The sequence below is a fragment of the Eleginops maclovinus genome, chromosome 22 (genome assembly GCF_036324505.1).
Source record: "Eleginops maclovinus isolate JMC-PN-2008 ecotype Puerto Natales chromosome 22, JC_Emac_rtc_rv5, whole genome shotgun sequence".
Taxonomy (NCBI): domain Eukaryota; kingdom Metazoa; phylum Chordata; class Actinopteri; order Perciformes; family Eleginopidae; genus Eleginops; species Eleginops maclovinus.
Window position 1 is genome coordinate 24,247,995 of NC_086370.1, and position 24,557 is coordinate 24,272,551.

Sequence of the window (24,557 nt, forward strand, 5' to 3'; positions counted from 1 at the left end):
AGCAGCCAATGGGGTGGTCCGAAACGGGAGCGGTGCAGGAGGCGAAGACAGACCGAGCGACAGCGCCTGATTTCCGGGGAAGATCATCAGGGAGCCTCCGTGGGAGAAAACAGCCTGCAACACAGCTAAGATGCCGAATAAAAGCAAGAAGGAGAAGGTGGGCAAGCTGCTTCATATTTACAGTTTGGTAAAATATATTTCGGCCTTGAAGCAGACGTTATTTTTAGTTTATTTTATATTTTATAGCGGATAACCAGCTAGCATACCATTAACATGCTAAGGGCCGTTAACAGAGGCTAAGCTAACTGCCAACTGCTGCACTGTTAATGCGTTTGTCATTACATGTATATGGGTGTGTCAGCTTGTTGGAAACTGTATATGAGATGTTATTAATGCATATTAACGGCTGCTAAAGCGGTGGAAAGGTGTTAGCTGGCAGGTAGCATCCTAGCTAGCTAGCCTGTTAGCTCCAAACCGCCAGGAAGTGGAGCCCATATTTGGAATGTCCGTTGCGGCCAAACGGTGGTACTACAGCTTCCGTGACGCCTTTTTAGCTCAAAAAGACTTTTCCCCATTGATTTACATTGTGGAAAGAGACGTCTGTAAATAAGCGAATCATGTTTTAAAAACTAAATAAACTACCCAGTATGAACACTTTTGTAGTCCTATATACATCTTTGGAGTGTAAAAGTCGTAAAATGTACTAAAAGATGAATTCAGAGGTATTCTCTCTCTCTATTCATCTGACAGATAGCGGAGGCAGGGCTTAAGGGAAACTCAACTGCGCATGCTCTGTGGGCCAACATCCGGGTACTTTCTGACGCTACAGTCTCTCTGCTTCGGCTTCGTGCGCCACTTGGTCTCATAAGAATGAATGGAGCCCCGCCTCTCTCTCATTACACAGACAGGAGAATAACGGGCTGCTGCGGCTGGAGGAAGAGCCGCTGCTTATTACATTGTTAATTTAGTCGAAAACGGGCTCGGATATAAAAATGTGACTCATTCATTAGGGGGTGTTTCGGTTCGGTAGTACCTCGGTTTTTAGGTCACGGTTCGGTTCTTTCAGAAACACTCACTTGTCCACATTGCTTGCAGAAAGGGCAGATCTACTGGCTCTAACAATGTCCCCTGGGTAATGGAAATATTTTCGAGCTTTTTACTCCACTACCCCGGCAGATCTGTGTGCTACGACGGAGTATTAGGGCCACATATGAAGAAAACAAATATTTTTTTCTTCATATGTGGCCCTAATACTCCGTCGTAGTGTGCGGAGCGGAAATAATGATATTGCAAGTTAGAAACGTATTTGTTTCGATAAAATGTGCAGGATAACTTTGATGTAGCGATAATAAATAATTAATATATTGTTATTATATTTATTATATTATAACAAAGCGCAACCAATGTTTGTTTACAACTTCTTCCCAAGTGGGAGTTGGGTTTGCAGTCGCCATATCGACCGTTCCGCAAACAACTGACTAAATTCCAACGGACCCCCGGACGCATCCCTGAACGCATCCCTGACCAGCTCTCATAGTAGGCCATTCGTCCAATAAAATGAGTGGCTTGCTCTATGACGTTGAACCCAATGTGAGCAAATTCCACTGAACGCAGCGAAAGAACGCAGCACCGGAGATTGCTTCCAAGTTACCGAACTGAAGGGCCCATACCGAATATTTTCGGTACGAATACATATACTGTTACACCCATATCATTCATGCATGTAGGGATTCATTAAATATTAAATATATGTGATGCTAACAGCTGACAGCAGGCTGTTAGCTTTCCTTCAGATTTGACCCTCCAGTGAAGATGCTGGAAGAAGTATTGCCTCATTTACTGCAGGAACATAGCAATACTACAGTATTACTAGAAAGGAAGAAGGAGGAACCCTTACTGGTCCCTCAGAGGGGAAATGTAAATTCTGCATTTGCCTCATCATAGTGTGAGGAGCAGTGTAGGGAACGGTGCCTGGCTCAAAGACACCTCGGTAGCACTTGAAGACCTTCCAGTTCCCAAGCCCCTACAGAATTGGACACTACCACCCTAAAAGCTACGTAACTGCAGTATTACTATGTTGTTACAAACCCAATTTGGGATCAATGAAGTATATCTTATCTGATCCTCTATTTTGTCCACTACATACAATCATAATTAAATCAAACAAAACGGTGCTTCTTGTTTTTTATTTGTTTTGTTTTTTTCTAATGATTTTGGCTTTAGTTGCTCTTATTTGATTAATTAATATATATATATATGTATATATAGTTTTTCTTTTGTATAATTGGAATTTCTCCTCAGGTAGGTGATTGACAGCTCCGACACACTGCGTTACCTGCATGGATGCAGTGTGTGTGCAGAGTCTGTGAGCGTGCTTCCGTGCAGTGTGTATTTACAAGGCTTTCCCTTCTGCTGTGTTAACAGGAACCATCCAAAGGGGCTAAAGGCAGCATGAAGAACAGTAACAGTGTTGGGGGGGGGAAAGAGGCTGCTGCAGAGAACTCCGAGGAGGTGACACACACACACACCTTTTCAAAGTCTGGAATCACTGATTTTGATTGCATCATTTATCTGTTGGTAGCTCTGGTAGTGTTCCTGATGATGTGTTCAGGGGTTGTCGTAGTTTTCCCTGTCTGTGATGGATGGGGTCATTTGGTCAATGTGTTTCCTCTGTATGAGCAGGCCCAGCAGCAGCAGAGCGGCAGTAAGCGTCCCAGCAACAGCATGCCCCCCCCCACTCAGCTCAACAAGATCAAATACTCTGCTGGCCCACAGCTGGTGAAGAAGGAGCGCCGGCAGAGCTCGTCCCGCTTCAGCCTCACCAAGAACCGAGAGCTGCAGAAGCTGCCCGCCCTCAAAGGTGATGCCGCCGTTAGCTTAGCGGTGGTGAATTGGAGGGAGACGCTGCCTTCAGGGTCACAGAAACACCTGCAGCTGTGTATCTGCTTTATATTGCATTTATTAAAATGTCCTCTCCAGCACGTTTCAAGGTTATTCTAATTTACCTTTCCCCTATACTAGCTTTTACTGAGTAGAGCCTGAACGCATCATAGGTTCTTAAATACACCATTTCTATTTTTAAAAAGATGCAAAGGTGACCCCCCCCGACATTATTTCCTCCCCCAGACTCCCCCCTGGTGGAACGGGAAGATCTGTTTGTTCAGAAGCTGCGTCAGTGCTGCGTTCTGTTTGACTTCGTCAGCGACCCGCTGAGCGACCTGAAGTTCAAAGAGGTGAAGAGAGCCGGCCTCAACGAGATGGTGGAGTACATCACCCACAGCAGCCAGGTGGTGACGGAGAGTATCTACCCTGAGGCCGTGTTCATGGTACACACACACACACACACACACACACAGAAATATAACAAAACATAGTGTCTGCTGCCTGTCTGTGTAAAAGTATTTCTGACAACAACAACAAGCAAACTGGAGCCCCAAATACCACTCTGCTCATTGTGTGTGTGTGTGTGTGTGTGTGTGTGTGTGTGTGTGTGTGTGTGTGTGTGTGTGTGTGTGTGTGTGTGTGTGTGTGTGTGTGTGTGTGTGTGTGTGTGTGTGTGTGTGTGTTCAGTTCTCGGTGAACTTGTTTAGGACTCTCCCTCCGTCCTCTAACCCGACCGGAGCAGAGTTTGATCCTGAGGAGGACGAGCCAACGCTGGAGGCCGCCTGGCCACACCTGCAGGTACACAGTGTGTGTTTTGTTAAAGTACTATAACACACGTAGTTAAGTTTCTAAAGGAAGATTACAATTAAATGAAGTTTCCCACCAGCAGCTAGCAGCTAACAGCGAGCTCTGCTCCTGAACTCAGCACAGATTTAAAGGTGCCACAGAAAGCATCTCTCTGGTATTTAAATGTTCTCTGATGTCTACAAAGAAGGTATATAACTTTGGTTGATCCACAAAAGGTCCAGATGCGGTTTCACAGGCCCGTTTATAACCCTATGATTTGGTCCCAGAATGAAACGAGCTGAATTGTGTGGGGCTCGTTTAAATAATGATGACGAGCTCTGCTCTGATTGGCTGGTTTACAAAGAGCAACCCCTGGCTGCCTCAGAGCCCGCAGAAGTAAGTGAAGTTCCCGAAACTGAGAGAGGAACCATGGAGGCTGTTGGCATCAACCTTACAGTCTGAGCCTTTATCGGAGGAGGGAACCGATGATCTGAAGAACAGCCAGTTGCTCGGAGATTGGAGAGCAGCGTTACGGAGTGGTGAGTGTTAGCGTTAGTGTTCCTGCAGCTGCTGTCTGCAGATGTGGGGCTGGAGGACCGTGTGTGGTGTCACACACGGTCAGTGTTGTAATTCCCCGTTGTGCCGCTGTGATACGCATATTCATGATTTGCACGTGAAGGAGGAAACACGGTGTTTGAGGTTCACGGTATGTCAGCTCAGTGTACCGAGCTCTCCTTATTCCACTCTGCCAAGGTACATACAGCTTCACATTCTGTGGCACCTTTAGGACATTACATCAAAGAATGTGATGACTTTTAATGTATTTGATAACTCATTATACTTCAATTAAGATAACCTTCAAACACAAAGATTACAGCGAAAGGGAAAAGTACACCTCATGAGGACACCATAGATTTTAAAATGGTAAACTACAAAATATGAATTCTGTGTTTTTTCTGTGGTCATTTTTAATTTTAAGATCAGATTGTATTGGTGAATATGTCCTTACCTGTGTCTCCTCTTCTTTCTCTTCTGAGAGTTAGCGGAGCTCTTCGAGTCGTTTCTGTCAGAGAGACACTCTTCATCTGAAAAACACCAAATACAGATTAAGGCTTTTATTCATCCACAAGTTCTTATTTGCACTCAATAAAGACATTATATATATTTCGTTTTTAATCTAAATGAAGCAGAAAGCTATGGAATTAAGTTGAATTCGTTCCTCACCAATGAACGAAAACGTTGTCTGAATGAATTATTATATAATAAAAGGCAGAAAAACACAAAATAGAGATTCATTGCTCTATTTTGATTAAATAATTTATACATATTTCGTTTTCCATCTTAATAAAACCGAAAACACAAAAAAGTCGTGTTGTTTTTTTAATCGAGGAAAGTGGAAAGTTCAAAAACGGATCTGTTTTATTTATTTACCGAGTTCATCTGAATCAAGCTGAAAACACTTCAATTGAATTTCAAACAACCGTTTTTATTCCTTTCGTTCTGAAGCTTAAATAATGACGACGAGAAATAAAACCACGAGTTAACCAAAGTAAAATTACGACCATTTTAAGCAACAAGAAGCGGACTTTGTAAAACAAACAGAGACAATGACATCAACAGAAGAGAGGAAAAGGCCCAACATCAAAACAAGAACTGAAGAACAAAACCAATATATCATTGAAGTGAACAAAGGAGAGTCGATACTGAGACGACACTGCACAGACAGGGTTAGCAGAAGGACATGTTGAAAATATACTTGAGGTCAGTTTCTAACCGCTTGTTCGATGGACGGAAACACCGGATCCATAATGCACGTTGTTGGCTTTTCCAGTCAAATGTCAACATGCTAAATAACTTCTGTCGAATAAAAGTCTCCGTTTTTAAGAGACCACACGCAGGGAGAAGTAGTTTCAGAAAAGAGAGAGTGTTGAAAAGCAGCTGCTCTGATGAAACAGACGGAGCTCAGACCTCTCTCCGGACGGCCTTTGACTTTTTGAAAAGCTCGATAATAAAATGCCTTATTTTAACGAAGCAGCACCGGAGAGTCTTTAACAGGTCCTCAGATTGAACAGCCCCCACACACACACACACACACACACACACACACACACACACACACACACACACACACACACACAGACACAGACACAGACACACACACACACACACAGACACACACACACACACACACAGACACACACACACAGACACACACACACACACAGACACACAGACACACACACACAGACACACACACACACACACACAGACACACACACACACAGACACACACAGACACACACACACAGACAGACACACAGACACACACACACACACACACACACACAGACACACACACACACACACACACACACAGACACACACACACACACACACACACACACACAGACAGACACACACACACAGACACACACACAGACACAGACACACACAGACACACACACACACACACACACACACAGACACACACAGACACACACACACACACACACACACACACACACACAAGCGGACTGATGAGTGCAGTGATGATGAAGATGTTACTGGTGACCTCTGTGATGATGAAGATGTTACTGGTGACCTCTGTGATGATGAAGATGTTACTGCTGACCTCTGTGATGATGAAGATGTTACTGGTGACCTCAGTGATGATGAAGATGTTACTGCTGACCTCAGTGATGATGAAGATGTTACTGCTGACCTCTGTGATGATGAAGATGTTACTGCTGACCTCTGTGATGATGAAGATGTTACTGCTGACCTCAGTGATGATGAAGATGTTACTGCTGACCTCAGTGATGATGAAGATGTTACTGCTGACCTGAGTGATGATGAAGATGTTACTGCTGACCTGAGTGATGATGAAGATGTTACTGCTGACCTCTGTGATGATGAAGATGTTACTGGTGACCTCAGTGATGATGAAGATGTTACTGCTGACCTGAGTGATGATGAAGATGTTACTGCTGACCTCTGTGATGATGAAGATGTTACTGCTGACCTGAGTGATGATGAAGATGTTACTGCTGACCTCTGTGATGATGAAGATGTTACTGCTGACCTCAGTGATGATGAAGATGTTACTGCTGACCTCTGTGATGATGAAGATGTTACTGCTGACCTCTGTGATGATGAAGATGTTACTGGTGACCTCAGTGATGATGAAGATGATTGGTTGTAATTGTTGTATGAATCCGCAGCTCGTCTACGAGTTCTTCCTGCGCTTCCTCGAGTCTCCGGACTTCCAGCCAAACATCGCCAAGAAATACATCGACCAGAAGTTTGTGATGTCGGTAAGAGAGACTGCAGCTTCACTTCCTGTTTGTGTTGATCTCACTTCCTCACTTCCTGTTTGTGTTGATCTCACTTCCTCACTTCCTGTTTGTGTTGATCTCACTTCCTCACTTCGTGTTTGTGTTGATCTCACTTCCTCACTTCCTGTTTGTGTTGATCTCACTTCCTCACTTCCTGTTTGTGTTGATCTCACTTCCTCACTTCGTGTTTGTGTTGATCTCACTTCCTCACTTCGTGTTTGTGTTGATCTCACTTCCTCACTTCCTGTTTGTGTTGATCTCACTTCCTCACTTCGTGTTTGTGTTGATCTCACTTCCTCACTTCCTGTTTGTGTTGATCTCACTTCCTCACTTCCTGTTTGTGTTGATCTCACTTCCTCACTTCCTGTTTGTGTTGATCTCACTTCCTCACTTCGTGTTTGTGTTGATCTCACTTCCTCACTTCGTGTTTGTGTTGATCTCACTTCCTCACTTCCTGTTTGTGTTGATCTCACTTCCTCACTTCCTGTTTGTGTTGATCTCACTTCCTCACTTCGTGTTTGTGTTGATCTCACTTCCTCACTTCGTGTTTGTGTTGATCTCACTTCCTCACTTCCTGTTTGTGTTGATCTCACTTCCTCACTTCGTGTTTGTGTTGATCTCACTTCCTCACTTCCTGTTTGTGTTGATCTCACTTCCTCACTTCGTGTTTGTGTTGATCTCACTTCCTCACTTCCTGTTTGTGTTGATCTCACTTCCTCACTTCCTGTTTGTGTTGATCTCACTTCCTCACTTCGTGTTTGTGTTGATCTCACTTCCTCACTTCGTGTTTGTGTTGATCTCACTTCCTCACTTCCTGTTTGTGTTGATCTCACTTCCTCACTTCGTGTTTGTGTTGATCTCACTTCCTCACTTCCTGTTTGTGTTGATCTCACTTCCTCACTTCGTGTTTGTGTTGATCTCACTTCCTCACTTCCTGTTTGTGTTGATCTCACTTCCTCACTTCGTGTTTGTGTTGATCTCACTTCCTCACTTCCTGTTTGTGTTGATCTCACTTCCTCACTTCCTGTTTGTGTTGATCTCACTTCCTCACTTCGTGTTTGTGTTGATCTCACTTCCTCACTTCCTGTTTGTGTTGATCTCACTTCCTCACTTCGTGTTTGTGTTGATCTCACTTCCTCACTTCCTGTTTGTGTTGATCTCACTTCCTCACTTCCTGTTTGTGTTGATCTCACTTCCTCACTTCGTGTTTGTGTTGATCTCACTTCCTCACTTCGTGTTTGTGTTGATCTCACTTCCTCACTTCCTGTTTGTGTTGACCTCACTTCCTCACTTCCTGTTTGTGTTGATCTCACTTCCTCACTTCGTGTTTGTGTTGATCTCACTTCCTCACTTCGTGTTTGTGTTGATCTCACTTCCTCACTTCGTGTTTGTGTTGATCTCACTTCCTCACTTCCTGTTTGTGTTGATCTCACTTCCTCACTTCGTGTTTGTGTTGATCTCACTTCCTCACTTCCTGTTTGTGTTGATCTCACTTCCTCACTTCGTGTTTGTGTTGATCTCACTTCCTCACTTCTGTTTGTGTTGATCTCACTTCCTCACTTCCTGTTTGTGTTGATCTCACTTCCTCACTTCGTGTTTGTGTTGATCTCACTTCCTCACTTCGTGTTTGTGTTGATCTCACTTCCTCACTTCCTGTTTGTGTTGACCTCACTTCCTCACTTCCTGTTTGTGTTGATCTCACTTCCTCACTTCGTGTTTGTGTTGATCTCACTTCCTCACTTCGTGTTTGTGTTGATCTCACTTCCTCACTTCCTGTTTGTGTTGATCTCACTTCCTCACTTCGTGTTTGTGTTGATCTCACTTCCTCACTTCGTGTTTGTGTTGACCTCACTTCCTCACTTCCTGTTTGTGTTGATCTCACTTCCTGTGTGCAGCTGCTGGAGCTGTTTGACAGCGAGGATCCCAGAGAGAGAGACTTCCTGAAGACCATCCTGCACCGGATCTATGGGAAGTTCCTCGGCCTACGAGCCTACATCCGCCGCCAGATAAACAACATCTTCTACAGGTCAGAACCTCAGCAGAACCTCATACAGAAATCTTAAGTCCTCAATGTTCTCAATATTTAATCCATAACGAGGTCCGGGGTTCCCGCGGCCGCGGAGAACCTGGAAAGTCATTAACCGTTGGTTGTCATGCACCAGAGAACCTCAGAGTAAATCCACAGCGGTTCACACCGAGGTTCTCTGAGACATTGAAGCTGCAGACACTGAAACTGTAGTTTGTGTTTTACAGATTCATCTACGAGACAGAACATCACAACGGCATCGCTGAGCTGCTGGAGATCCTGGGGAGGTAACACACACACACACACACACACACACACACACACACACAGACACACACACACACAGTGTAGAGATTGTGGGTAATCACGGTTCTGTTTGTGACCTATCTGCAGCATCATCAACGGCTTCGCTCTGCCTCTGAAGGAGGAGCACAAGATGTTCCTGATCCGAGTTCTGCTGCCGCTGCACAAAGTCAAGTCTCTGAGCGTCTACCACCCTCAGGTCTGACTCCACACCTCACACTGCACTGGAGGGAGCCTGAACGCATCACAATGTAACTCCATGCAACCTGCCTAGTAATAGACCGCTGAATGTCCACATTGACCAATCACAACCATTTATTCAAATACACCTTTTGAAATATAAATATGCATTTATATTCTAATAGTGATGAACATGTGTGTCTGCAGCTAGCCTACTGTGTGGTTCAGTTCCTGGAGAAGGAGAGCAGCCTGACCGAGTCTGTGAGTACCATAAACCCTGACATGAGTCAGCATTATGAGTCATGAACCCTGACATGAATCAGCATAAACCTGAAGTCATGTGACCCTGCTGCAGTTCCTTTATAGACCAACATTAGCCTCCTTTAGCTTAGCGGTGGTGACGTGAGGTCATGTGACCGTGCTGCAGTTCCTTTATAGCCCAACATTAGCCTCCTTTAGCTTAGCGGTGGTGACGTGAGGTCATGTGACCGTGCTGCAGTTCCTTTATAGCCCAACATTAGCCTCTTTAGCTTAGCGGTGGTGACGTGAAGTCATGTGACCGTGCTGTAGTTCCTCTATAGTCCAACATTAGCTTCCTTTAGCTTAGCGGTGGAGACGTGAAGTCATGTGACCGTGCTGTAGTTCCTTTATAGCCCAACATTAGCCTCCTTTAGCTTAGTGGTGGTGACGTGAGGTCATGTGACCGTGCTGTAGTTCCTTTATAGCCAAACATTAGCCTCCTTTAGCTTAGTGGTGGTGACGTGAGGTCATGTGACCGTGCTGCAGTTCCTTTATAGCCCAACATTAGCCTCCTTTAGCTTAGTGGTGGTGACGTGAGGTCATGTGACCGTGCTGCAGTTCCTTTATAGCCCAACATTAGCCTCCTTTAGCTTAGTGGTGGTGACGTGAGGTCATGTGACCGTGCTGCAGTTCCTTTATAGCCCAACATTAGCCTCCTTTAGCTTAGCGGTGGTGACGTGAAGTCATGTGACCGTGCTGTAGTTCCTTTATAGCCCAACATTAGCCTCTTTAGCTTAGCGGTGGTGACGTGAAGTCATGTGACCGTGCTGTAGTTCCTTTATAGCCCAACATTAGCCTCTTTAGCTTAGCGGTGGTGACGTGAAGTCATGTGACCGTGCTGCAGTTCCTTTATAGCCCAACATTAGCCTCTTTAGCTTAGCGGTGGTGACGTGAAGTCATGTGACCGTGCTGTAGTTCCTTTATAGCCCAACATTAGCCTCCTTTAGCTTAGCGGTGGTGACGTGAAGTCATGTGACCGTGCTGCAGTTCCTTTATAGCCCAACATTAGCCTCTTTAGCTTAGCGGTGGTGACGTGAAGTCATGTGACCGTGCTGTAGTTCCTTTATAGCCCAACATTAGCCGCCTTTAGCTTAGCGGTGGTGACGTGAAGTCATGTGACCGTGCTGTAGTTCCTTTATAGCCCAACATTAGCCTCCTTTAGCTTAGCGGTGGAGACGTGAAGTCATGTGACCGTGCTGTAGTTCCTTTATAGCCCAACATTAGCCTCCTTTAGCTTAGCGGTGGTGACGTGAAGTCATGTGACCGTGCTGTAGTTCCTTTATAGCCCAACATTAGTCGCCTTTAGCTTAGCGGTGGTGACGTGAAGTCATGTGACCGTGCTGTAGTTCCTTTATAGCCCAACATTAGTCGCCTTTAGCTTAGCGGTGGTGACGTGAAGTCACATGAGCGTGCTGTAGTTCCTTACAGCTAACGTTAGCAGTTCTGACCCTGCAGGTCATCATGGGTCTGCTGAAGTTCTGGCCGAAGACACACAGTCCAAAGGAGGTGATGTTCCTGAATGAGCTTGAGGAGATCCTGGACGTCATCGAGCCCTCGGAGTTCGTCAAGGTCCAGGAGCCGCTTTTCCGTCAGCTGGCCAAGTGTGTGTCCAGCCCGCACTTCCAGGTACCAGAACCTGCAGGGTCCCCTCTCTGGACAGGAGGAAGTACTCAGATAGATGTAAATAAAATGTGTGTGTGCAGGTGGCAGAGAGGGCTCTGTATTACTGGAACAACGAGTACATCATGAGTCTGATCAGCGACAACGCCGCCAAGATCCTCCCCATCATGTTCCCCGCGCTCTACAAGAACTCCAAGAGCCACTGGAACAAGTAACACACACTCACACACTCATACACACACTCAGTGTTTCCTGTTAGGTTCCCCTCTGGGTTAATTTGTAGATTGAGACTGAAATGAGTCTGAATGAAAGGTGTTTCTCCTCAGGACGATCCACGGGCTGATCTACAACGCTCTGAAGCTCTTCATGGAGATGAACCAGAAACTGTTCGACGACTGCACCCAGCAGTACAAGGCCGAGAAACAGAGGTACACACACGTACACATACACACACACACACACACACACACACACACACTCAGTGTAACCTGTTTCCTGTGTGCAGAGAGAAGTTTAAGCTGAAGGAGAGAGAGGAGATCTGGCAAAAGATTGAGGAGCTCGCCCAGAAGAACCCTCAGGTACATACACACACACACACACACATACACATACACATACACACACACACACACACACACACAGACAGACACACACATGTAAACAGGTTTAATCATCAATAAAGTGTGATTGTAAATATCTGTCTCACCTGCGCAGGGCAGAGTGTATCCGACCTCAACATGGAGGACACACTACATACTGATACACACCTGAACATCAGCAGGAGAGGACTCTTTAAAGTAGAGACACTACATACTGATACACACCTGAACATCAGCAGGAGAGGACTCTTTAAAGTAGAGACTCTACATACTGATATACACCTGAACATCAGCAGGAGAGGACTCTTTAAAGTAGAGACTCTACATACTGATATACACCTGAACATCAGCAGGAGAGGACTCTTTAAATTAGAGACGCTACATACTGATATACACCTGAACATCAGCAGGAGAGGACTCTTTAAAGTAGAGACACTACATACTGATATACACCTGAACATCAGCAGGAGAGGACTCTTTAAAGTAGAGACTCTACATACTGATATACACCTGAACATCAGCAGGAGAGGACTCTTTAAAGTAGTGACACTACATACTGATATACACCTGAACATCAGCAGGAGAGGACTCTTTAAAGTAGAGACTCTACATACTGATATACACCTGAACATCAGCAGGAGAGGACTCTTTAAAGTAGAGACACTACATACTGATATACACCTGAACATCAGCAGGAGAGGACTCTTTAAAGTAGAGACACTACATACTGATATACACCTGAACATCAGCAGGAGAGGACTCTTTAAAGTAGAGACACTACATACTGATATACACCTGAACACCAGCAGGAGAGGACTCTTTAAAGTAGAGACTGTACATACTGATATACACCTGAACATCAGCAGGAGAGGACTCTTTAAAGTAGAGACACTACATACTGATATACACCTGAACATCAGCAGGAGAGGACTCTTTAAAGTAGAGACTCTACATACTGATATACACCTGAACATCAGCAGGAGAGGACTCTTTAAAGTAGAGACTCTACATACTGATATACACCTGAACATCAGCAGGAGAGGACTCTTTAAAGTAGAGACTCTACATACTGATATACACCTGAACATCAGCAGGAGAGGACTCTTTAAAGTAGAGACTCTACATACTGATATACACCTGAACATCAGCAGGAGAGGACTCTTTAAAGTAGAGACTCTACATACTGATATACTCCTGAACATCAGCAGGAGAGGACTCTTTAAAGTAGAGACTCTACATACTGATATACACCTGAACATCAGCAGGAGAGGACTCTTTAAAGTAGAGACTCTACATACTGATATACACCTGGACATCAGCAGGAGAGGACTCTTTAAAGTAGAGACTCTACATACTGATATACACCTGAACATCAGCAGGAGAGGACTCTTTAAAGTAGAGACTCTACATACTGATATACACCTGAACATCAGCAGGAGAGGACTCTTTAAAGTAGAGACTCTACATACTGATATACACCTGAACATCAGCAGGAGAGGACTCTTTAAAGTAGAGACTCTACATACTGATATACACCTGAACATCAGCAGGAGAGGACTCTTTAAAGTAGAGACTCTACATACTGATATACACCTGAACATCAGCAGGAGAGGACTCTTTAAAGTAGAGACTCTACATACTGATATACACCTGAACATCAGCAGGAGAGGACTCTTTAAAGTAGAGACACTACATACTGATATACACCTGAACATCAGCAGGAGAGGACTCTTTAAAGTAGAGACACTACATACTGATATACACCTGAACATCAGCAGGAGAGGACTCTTTAAAGTAGAGACACTACATACTGATACACACCTGAACATCAGCAGGAGAGGACTCTTTAAAGTAGAGACACTACATACTGAGACACACCTGAACATCAGCAGGAGAGGACTCTTTAAAGTAGAGACTCTACATACTGAGACACACCTGAACATGTCTTTAATCACCTGCTTTGTTTCCTGTAGATCAATAAGCTCCGCCCCAGGCTCCACCCACAGGAAGAGGTCAGTAGTATTTATTACCATCAGTGTTTTTAGAGACTGTAGATTATAATGATACTAAACAGAGTTTTGCATTATGGGTTGTTTTCAGCCTTATGTTGCTAAGCTAGTGAGTACTGTGATGTATATAAACGTGTGTGTGTGTGTGTGTGTGTGTGTGTGTGTGTGTGTGTGTGTGTGTGTGTGTGTGTGTGTGTGTGTGTGTGTGTGTGTGTGTGTGTGTGTGTGTGTGTGTGTGTGTGTGTGTGTGTGTGTGTGTGTGTGTGTGTGTGTGTGTGTGTACTGCAGTACATGCTGTACAGTGACAGTACTGCGGCTGTGTACTCGATGGAGACGGAGACGCCCACAGTGGAGGACATCCAGCTGCTGAAGAAGACCGTGGAGAGCGAAGCCTCACAGGTACAACGCTTCTTGTATTTATATATATTTATTGTGTTTACAGGGTCTGAAGGAAAGTTGTTATTAATGAGTGATATTTATAGTGGGGCAAAACAGTATTTAGTCAGCCACCAATTGTGCAAGTTCTCCCATTTCAAAAGATGAGAGGCCTGTAATTTGATCATAGGTACACTTCAACTATGAGAGACAGAATTGGGGAAAAATCCAGGAAATCACATTGTAGGATTTTAATGAATTCATTGTAAATTCCTCGGTAAAATAAGTATTGGGTCACCTACAAACAAGCAAGATGTCTGGCTCTCACAGACCTGTAACTTCTTCTTTAAGAGGCTCCTCTGTCCTCCACTCGTTACCTGTATTAATGGCACCTTTTTGAACTGGTTATCAGTATAAAAGACACCTGTCCACAACCTCAAACAGTCATACTCCAAACTCCACTATGGCCAAGACCAAAGAGCTGTCAAAGGAGACCAGACACAACATTGTAGACCTGCACCAGGCTGGGAAAACTGAATCTGCAATAGGTAAGCAGCTTGGGGCGAAGAAATCAACTGTGGGAGCAATTATTAGAAAATGGAAGACATACAAGACCACTGCTAATCTCCCTCCATCTGGGGCTCCACGCAAGATCTCACCCCGTGGGGTCAAAATGATCACAAGAACGGTGAGCAAAAATCCCAGAACCACACGGGGGGACCTAGTGAATGAGCTGCAGAGAGCTGGGACCAAAGTAACAGAGGCTACCATCAGTAGCACACTACGCCGCCAGGGACTTACATCCTGCAGTTCCAGACGTGTCCCCCTGCTTAAGCCAGTACATGTCCAGGCCCGTCTGAAGTTTGCTAGAGGGCATTTGGATGATCCAGAAGAGGACTGGGAGAATGTCATATGGTCAGATGAAACCAAAATAGAACTTTTTGGTAAAAACTCAACTGGTCGTGTTTGGAGGAGAAAGAATGCAGAGTTGCCTCCAAAGAACACCATACCTACTGTGAAGCATGGGGGTGGAGACATCAAGCTTTGGGGCTGTTCTTCTGCAAAGGGACCAGGACGACTGATCCGTGTAAAGGAAAGAATGAATGGGGCCATGTATCGTGAGGTTTTGAGTGAAAACCTCCTTCCATCAGCAAGGGCACTGAAGATGAAGCGTGGCTGGGTCTTTCAGCATGACAGTGATCCCAAACACACCGCCAGGGCAACGAAGGAGTGGCTTCGTAAGAAGCATTTCAAGGTCCTGGAGTGGCCTAGCCAGTCTCCAGATCTCAACCCCATAGAAAATCTTTGGAGGGAGTTGAAAGTCCGTGTTGCCCAGCGACAGCCCCAAATCATCCCTGCTTTAGAGGAGATCTGCATGGAGGAATGGGCCAAAATACCAGCAACAGTGTGGAAACCTTGTGAAGACTTACAGAAAACCTTTGACCTCTGTCATTGCCAACAAAGGGTAAATAACAAAGTATTGAGATGAACTTTTGTTATTGACCAAATACTTATTTTCCACAATCATCTGAAATGAATTCATTAAAATCCTACAATGTGATTTCCTGGATTGTTTCCCCCATTTTGTCTCTCATAGTTGAAGTGTACCTATGATCAAATTACAGGCCTCTCTCATCTTTTGAAATGGGAGAACTTGCACAATTGGTGGCTGACTAAATACTGTTTTGCCCCACTGTATTTATATTTATTATGTTTACAGGGTCTGAAGGACCTGAAGAAGGAGAAGGTCTTGTCGCGCAGGAAGTCGGAGCTGCCTCAGGACGTTTACACCATCAAAGCTCTTGAGGCTCACAAGAGGGCAGAGGAATACCTGACAGCCAATCAGGAGGCTCTCTGACCGGGGGACGGGGCCTCCTGAGCAAGACTCTCTCCAATTGGAAGAATCTGAGGACTGGCCCCGGGGTCTGACCCCTGCTGGCCGAGAGGACACTGTAGACATCATGTTTCACCTCCATCTGCTCCAGACGCTTCCTGAACGCACCACCAGCAGGCTTCTCTCATCTCTCCTCCGTCCTCGAACACATCACGTTTACATTTTATAAACCGAGACGCACCAGGAGGAGTCTCAGAAACACTTATTTAGAACCCCCAAACTAAAAACAATCTTTATTATATAAAAAATGTTCCTAAATCTCGTGGAATAAAAGACGTTTAACGTTGTTCAGAAATCCCGAAGGTTTCTCTGAAACGTAAACAGGTTTCTGTGGCATGTGAAGGAGTTAAACTATCGGCACCCGTGCAGCATCACCTGAACGCATCACGGAGCCCTGCCCTCTCCGTCTGGCCGACCATTCACATGTCAGCACCGAGTACCGCCCTCTCCACCAATCACACGGAGCCGGTGAATGTAGACATTTGTTTTAAAACTTCTATTCTGAAGTTTCAGTTTGATGTCAGCATCTTTCGACTTACCCAGTGCTGTTAATACACATTTCCCCCCCCTGATGACTTGTCCTCAGACCCTGATTATAGCACATTAATATATCCCGCCAAAATAAGAGTCTCATCAGTGCTGACGATCATGTTTTAATATCAGTTCACAAATTAAACTGTAAATCTTAACTGAATGTAACTCCCATGATCCTTTGCTTTTCACAGGAGCGTCACGTGATCATTTTGAAATCAGTTTATTATTTATTGCAGATTCAATCTTTCCGTATTCAAATAGCAACGCTCCCCTTTACATGAACACATTGAACCTCTCACTGCGGAGGCCCAGAGCAGCCTGTTGCTCTCCTCAGACCCCGGTGATTCAATGATCTCCAGATCTCCTGTTAATGACTGAAAACAAAGCGAACCATAAAAGAACACGTCTGATCTCCAGGTAACAAGAGAAAATATGAAAATATTATTGTTGTTGTCACGTGACTGGAGCCACGCCCCTACTGCAGGCCACGCCCCCTTGTGACGTCACTTCTGTTTCCTGTCGGCTGGTTTCCGATCAGTCGCTGCACGCCGTCGTGTGATTGGCTGTCAATCATTCCAGGTGTGTTAGCCCTGCCCACTTCTCTCGCCGCTGGACAGTTTCTTCAAAACGTCCTGATTTCAATATATAGGACATACATAGGACAGATCTAAAGGTAACATAGGACAGATCTAAAGCTCTAAAGGTAACGTAGGACAGATCTAAAGCTCTAAAGGTAACGTAGGACAGATCTAAAGATAACATAGGACAGATCTAAAGCTCTAAAGGTAACGTAGGACAGATCTAAAGATAACATAGGACAGATCTAAAGCTCTAAAGGTAACGTAGGACAGATCTAAAGATCTAAAGGTAACATAGGACAGATCTAAAGGTAACGTAGGACAGATCTAAAGCTCTAAAGGTAACGTAGGACAGATCTAAAGCTCTAAAGGTAACGTAGGACAGATCTAAAGCTCTAAAGGTAACGTAGGACAGATCTAAAGGTAATGTAGGACAGATCTAAAGCTCTAAAGGTAACGTAGGACAGATCTAAAGCTCTAAAGGTAACGTAGGACAGATCTAAAGGTAACGTAGGACAGATCTAAAGATAACATAGGACAGATCTAAAGCTCTAAAGGTAACGTAGGACAGATCTAAAGCTCTAAAGGTAACGTAGGACAGATCTAAAGCTCTAAAGGTAACGTAGGACAGATCTAAAGCTCTAAAGGTAACGTAGGACAGATCTAAAGCTCTAAAGGTAACGTAGGACAGATCTAAAGGTAACGTAGGACAGATCTAAAGATCTAAAGGTAACGTAGGACAGATCTAAAGGTAACGTAGGACAGATCTAAAGATCTAAAGGTAACGTAGGACAGATCTAAAGGTAACGTAGGACAGATCTAAAGCTCTAAAGGTAACGTAGGACAGATCTAAAGGTAACGTAGGACAGATCTAAAGCTCTAAAGGTAACGTAGGACAGATCTAAAGGTAACGTAGGACAGATCTAAAGATCTAAAGGTAACGTAGGACAGATCTAAAGGTAACGTAGGACAGATCTAAAGATCTAAAGGTAACGTAGGACAGATCTAAAGGTAACGTAGGACAGATCTAAAGCTCTAAAGGTAACGTAGGACAGATCTAAAGGTAACGTAGGACAGATCTAAAGCTCTAAAGGTAACGTAGGACAGATCTAAAGCTCTAAAGGTAACGTAGGACAGATCTAAAGGTAACGTAGGACAGATCTAAAGGTAACATAGGACAGATCTAAAGGTAACGTAGGACAGATCTAAAGCTCTAAAGGTAACGTAGGACAGATCTAAAGATCTAAAGATAACATAGGACAAATCTAAAGATCTAAAGGTAACGTAGGACAGATCTAAAGGTAACATAGGACAGATCTAAAGATCTAAAGGTAACGTAGGACAGATCTAAAGGTAACATAGGACAGATCTAAAGGTAACATAGGACAGATCTAAAGATCTAAAGGTAACGTAGGACAGATCTAAAGGTAACGTAGGACAGATCTAAAGGTAACGTAGGACAGATCTAAAGGTAACATAGGACAGATCTAAAGATCTAAACGTAACGTAGGACAAATCTAAAACTCTAAAGGTAACGTAGGACAGATCTAAAGATCTAAAGGTAACGTAGGACAGATCTAAAGGTAACGTAGGACAGATCTAAAGCTCTAAAGGTAACGTAGGACAGATCTAAAGCTCTAAAGGTAACGTAGGACAGATCTAAAGCTCTAAAGGTAACGTAGGACAGATCTAAAGCTCTAAAGGTAACGTAGGACAAATCTAAAGGTAACATAGGACAGATCTAAAGCTCTAAAGGTAACGTAGGACAGATCTAAAGCTCTAAAGGTAACGTAGGACAGATCTAAAGGTAACGTAGGACAGATCTAAAGGTAACGTAGGACAAATCTAAAACTCTAAAGGTAACGTAGGACAGATCTAAAGCTCTAAAGGTAACGTAGGACAATCTAAAGCTCTAAAGGTAACGTAGGACAGATCTAAAGGTAACGTAGGACAGATCTAAAGGTAACGTAGGACAGATCTAAAGGTAACGTAGGACAGATCTAAAGGTAACGTAGGACAGATCTAAAGGTAACGTAGGACAGATCTAAAGCTCTAAAGGTAACGTAGGACAGATCTAAAGCTCTAAAGGTAACGTAGGACAGATCTAAAGGTAACGTAGGACAGATCTAAAGGTAACGTAGGACAGATCTAAAGGTAACGTAGGACAGATCTAAAGCTCTAAAGGTAACATAGGACAGATCTAAAGGTAACGTAGGACAGATCTAAAGGTAACGTAGGACAGATCTAAAGGTAACGTAGGACAGATCTAAAGGTAACGTAGGACAGATCTAAAGGTAACGTAGGACAGATCTAAAGGTAACGTAGGACAGATCTAAAGATCTAAAGGTAACGTAGGACAGATCTAAAGGTAACGTAGGACAGATCTAAAGCTCTAAAGGTAACGTAGGACAGATCTAAAGCTCTAAAGGTAACGTAGGACAGATCTAAAGATCTAAAGGTAACGTAGGACAGATCTAAAGGTAACGTAGGACAGATCTAAAGATCTAAAGGTAACGTAGGACAGATCTAAAGGTAACGTAGGACAGATCTAAAGGTAACGTAGGACAGATCTAAAGCTCTAAAGGTAACGTAGGACAGATCTAAAGCTCTAAAGGTAACGTAGGACAGATCTAAAGGTAACGTAGGACAGATCTAAAGATCTAAAGGTAACGTAGGACAGATCTAAAGGTAACGTAGGACAGATCTAAAGGTAACGTAGGACAGATCTAAAGATCTAAAGGTAACGTAGGACAAATCTAAAGATAACATAGGACAGATCTAAAGCTCTGAAGGTAACGTAGGACAGATCTAAAGCTCTAAAGGTAACGTAGGACAGATCTAAAGGTAACGTAGGACAAATCTAAAGCTCTAAAGGTAACGTAGGACAGATCTAAAGGTAACGTAGGACAAATCTAAAACTCTAAAGGTAACGTAGGACAGATCTAAAGATAACATAGGACAGATCTAAAGCTCTAAAGGTAACGTAGGACAGATCTAAAGGTAACGTAGGACAGATCTAAAGCTCTAAAGGTAACGTAGGACAGATCTAAAGGTAACGTAGGACAGATCTAAAGGTAACGTAGGACAGATCTAAAGGTAACGTAGGACAGATCTAAAGGTAACGTAGGACAGATCTAAAGCTCTAAAGGTAACGTAGGACAGATCTAAAGGTAACGTAGGACAGATCTAAAGGTAACGTAGGACAGATCTAAAACTCTAAAGGTAACGTAGGACAGATCTAAAGGTAACGTAGGACAGATCTAAAGGTAACGTAGGACAAATCTAAAGCTCTAAAGGTAACGTAGGACAGATCTAAAGGTAACGTAGGACAGATCTAAAACTCTAAAGGTAACGTAGGACAGATCTAAAGGTAACGTAGGACAGATCTAAAACTCTAAAGGTAACGTAGGACAGATCTAAAGGTAACGTAGGACAAATCTAAAGCTCTAAAGGTAACGTAGGACAAATCTAAAACTCTAAAGGTAACGTAGGACAGATCTAAAGGTAACGTAGGACAGATCTAAAACTCTAAAGGTAACGTAGGACAGATCTAAAGGTAACGTAGGACAAATCTAAAGCTCTAAAGGTAACGTAGGACAAATCTAAAGCTCTAAAGGTAACGTAGGACAAATCTAAAGCTCTAAAGGTAACGTAGGACAGATCTAAAGGTAACGTAGGACAAATCTAAAGCTCTAAAGGTAACGTAGGACAGATCTAAAGGTAACGTAGGACAGATCTAAAACTCTAAAGGTAACGTAGGACAGATCTAAAGGTAACGTAGGACAGATCTAAAGGTAACGTAGGACAGATCTAAAGCTCTAAAGGTAACGTAGGACAGATCTAAAGGTAACGTAGGACAGATCTAAAGCTCTAAAGGTAACGTAGGACAGATCTAAAGGTAACGTAGGACAGATCTAAAGGTAACGTAGGACAGATCTAAAGCTCTAAAGGTAACGTAGGACAGATCTAAAGCTCTAAAGGTAACGTAGGACAGATCTAAAGGTAACGTAGGACAAATCTAAAGCTCTAAAGGTAACGTAGGACAAATCTAAAGCTCTAAAGGTAACGTAGGACAAATCTAAAGCTCTAAAGGTAACGTAGGACAGATCTAAAGGTAACGTAGGACAAATCTAAAGCTCTAAAGGTAACGTAGGACAGATCTAAAGGTAACATAGGACAGATCTAAAGATCTAAAGGTAACGTAGGACAGATCTAAAGGTAACGTAGGACAGATCTAAAACTCTAAAGGTAACGTAGGACAGATCTAAAGGTAACGTAGGACAGATCTAAAGGTAACGTAGGACAGATCTAAAGGTAACGTAGGACAAATCTAAAGCTCTAAAGGTAACGTAGGACAGATCTAAAGGTAACGTAGGACAGATCTAAAGGTAACGTAGGACAGATCTAAAGGAACGTAGGACAGATCTAAAGGTAACGTAGGACAGATCTAAAGCTCTAAAGGTAACGTAGGACAGATCTAAAGGTAACGTAGGACAGATCTAAAGGTAACGTAGGACAGATCTAAAGGTAACGTAGGACAAATCTAAAGCTCTAAAGGTAACGTAGGACAGATCTAAAGGTAACGTAGGACAGATCTAAAGGTAACGTAGGACAAATCTAAAACTCTAAAGGTAACGTAGGACAGATCTAAAGGTAACGTAGGACAAATCTAAAGCTCTAAAGGTAACGTAGGACAGATCTAAAGGTAACGTAGGACAGATCTAAAGCTCTAAAGGTAACGTAGGACAGATCTAAAGGTAACGTAGGACAGATCTAAAGGTAACGTAGGACAGATCTAAAGGTAACGTAGGACAGATCTAAAGGTAACGTAGGACAGATCTAAAGCTCTAAAGGTAACGTAGGACAGATCTAAAGGTAACATAGGACAGATCTAAAGCTCTAAAGGTAACGTAGGACAGATCTAAAACTCTAAAGGTAACGTAGGACAGATCTAAAGGTAACGTAGGACAGATCTAAAGGTAACGTAGGACAGATCTAAAGGTAACGTAGGACAGATCTAAAGGTAACGTAGGACAGATCTAAAGCTCTTCGAGTCGGACGTTTCTGAAACGTATTTGTGCTTCATGGACTTGAAGGTAATTTAATCGTCTTGACTCGGCTTTTAAACGCTCTGAGATTTGAATTGGATTTCTGTTTAACTTAAACTCAATTAAACCTAAGACCCTAAAGTGTTGGATCGTCATCAGACTGAAGGAACGTCAGGTCAGGTTTCTGTCCGGCGGCGAGACTTCAGAGGAAGCGTCTCGTCTGTGCAGCTGCTCTTTACTGAAAACACCACAGTATCAAAGTATGCTTTTGTACAGATGTTCATGTACAGAGAAAATCAAACCAATAAATGTTTAACAATCACAGCCTCTGTGCACACACACACACACACACACACACACACACACACACACACACACACACACACACACACACACACACACACACACACACACACACACACACACACACACACACACACACACACACACACACACACACACACACACACACACACACACACACACACACACACACACACACACACACCTACCTACCTAAGGAGCAGATTTAATCAAAACTTATAAAGAAATCAACTAGGGAGCTGAGGAGATAGAAAAAGGCTGGAATATAAAGTGAAGCTCAGTCAGGGAAGCGCGGTGAGGAACAGGTGGGTCTTGAAGACTGAGAGGGATGCAGAGGTCCTTAAATCTTCTGGGAGCGGATTCCACAGACGAGGGCCGAGGGAGGAGAAAGCACGCTCTCCCATGCTGGCCAGTTTTGTCCGGGGGAACAGCTAGGAGATTGGTGCTGGAGGACCTGAGGGTGCGTGATGTCTGTGAGTGTTGTGTACTCAGCAAGTCCTGTAGGCAGGGGGGGCCTGTGTGGTCAGTGGCTTTGTAGACCATGGTGAGGACTTTGTAGTTGATCCGGTGGGTTACGGGGGCCAGTGGAGTGAGTGGAGGAGGGGGGTGATGTGTTCTGAGTTGCGTGTTTTGGTGAGTATCCGGGCGGCACTGTTTTGTACACATTGCAGTCTCTGAGCTGTTTCTGTTGGTAGGCCAGCAAGCAGAGAATTGCAGGAGTCAATGCGGGAGGGGACAAAGCCATGGACCGGTTTTTCTGCCTCCTGTTTGCTGAGCGACTGTCGCATTATGGAGATGTTCCTCAGCTGGTAGTAGGAAGCTTTGCAGACGTTTGATGTGTGCTTGGAAAGAAAAGGATGAGTCCAGTTTCACGCATAGGTTTGTGACAAGAGGGGAGAGAGGACTGGAGTGGCCATCGATGAGGATTTGAGGGATGTCTGCTTTGAGTAATGGACGGGGGGGTTCCAATGAGAATGGCCTCTGATTTGCTGCTGTTTAGTTGGAGGGAGGTATTTCTCATCCAGTGATGTATGTGGTGCAGGCATCTGGAGATCTTTGAAAGTGCTAGATGTTTATCGGGGCAGTTTGGAGGGAAATCTGTGTGTCATCAGCATCTGTGTGGAAGAGTATGTTATGGCTCCTCAGTATTTGTCCCAGAGGCAGCATGTAAATTAAAAAGAGAAGTGGCCCCAGGACTGACCTTTGGGGGACACCAGAGGTAACACAGTGCGTGTTGGACGTGTTTTTTCCAAGACGGACAGATTCCTGTCTTCCTGAGAGGTAGGATTGGAAAAAGTCCAGTTTTGGAATTTGTTTACTCCAGGAACACAGTGATATCACACCACTCAGGCTCCTATTGGCAAGCGCTCCGACACATTGTACGTGATAGGATAGGCTAAGGGGCGGGACATATATAAGCAGTTCACCTATCACAACAAAGCTGGTCAGCTAACCAATCAGAGCAGACTGTGCTCTGGTTTCAGACAGAGGGGGAGGAGAGGTGCTGACTGATATACAGCTGATGCTCAGCAGGGCTACTTTAATATATATAATATAATAACTCATGTTTCCTGTGTCTTTCCGCAGAGGACGGCTATTTCAGAGTTTAGTTCAATTCCAGTTGTGTTGAACTTTAGGGCCAGTAACACGCTGGAACAGGTGAGCAGCAACACGGAGCCTGGGGTTAGTATCGGTTAATTAAGGAGGTGCTCTTCCATCAGGACTCAGCTGCTCATGAAGAAGCATCTCCAGCTGTGTGCGTC

General features: G+C 44.0%; 1 protein-coding gene across 1 annotated transcript; it reads left to right on the forward strand.

Moving 5' to 3' along the window:
- ppp2r5d (protein phosphatase 2, regulatory subunit B', delta) lies at positions 1-22,792 on the forward strand. Its single transcript, XM_063874729.1, has 20 exons — positions 1-157; positions 2,425-2,511; positions 2,683-2,860; positions 3,127-3,326; positions 3,571-3,681; positions 6,891-6,983; positions 8,900-9,030; positions 9,258-9,317; positions 9,424-9,532; positions 9,721-9,774; positions 11,269-11,439; positions 11,517-11,644; positions 11,760-11,861; positions 11,939-12,011; positions 14,006-14,044; positions 14,330-14,440; positions 16,137-19,281; positions 19,341-21,810; positions 21,854-22,297; positions 22,328-22,792. Exons 1-17 carry the CDS (start codon positions 131-133, stop codon positions 16,272-16,274), a joined length of 1,812 nt encoding a protein of 603 aa, XP_063730799.1. The 5' UTR covers positions 1-130; the 3' UTR covers positions 16,275-19,281; positions 19,341-21,810; positions 21,854-22,297; positions 22,328-22,792.
- The last annotated feature ends 1,765 nt before the right edge of the window (positions 22,793-24,557 follow it).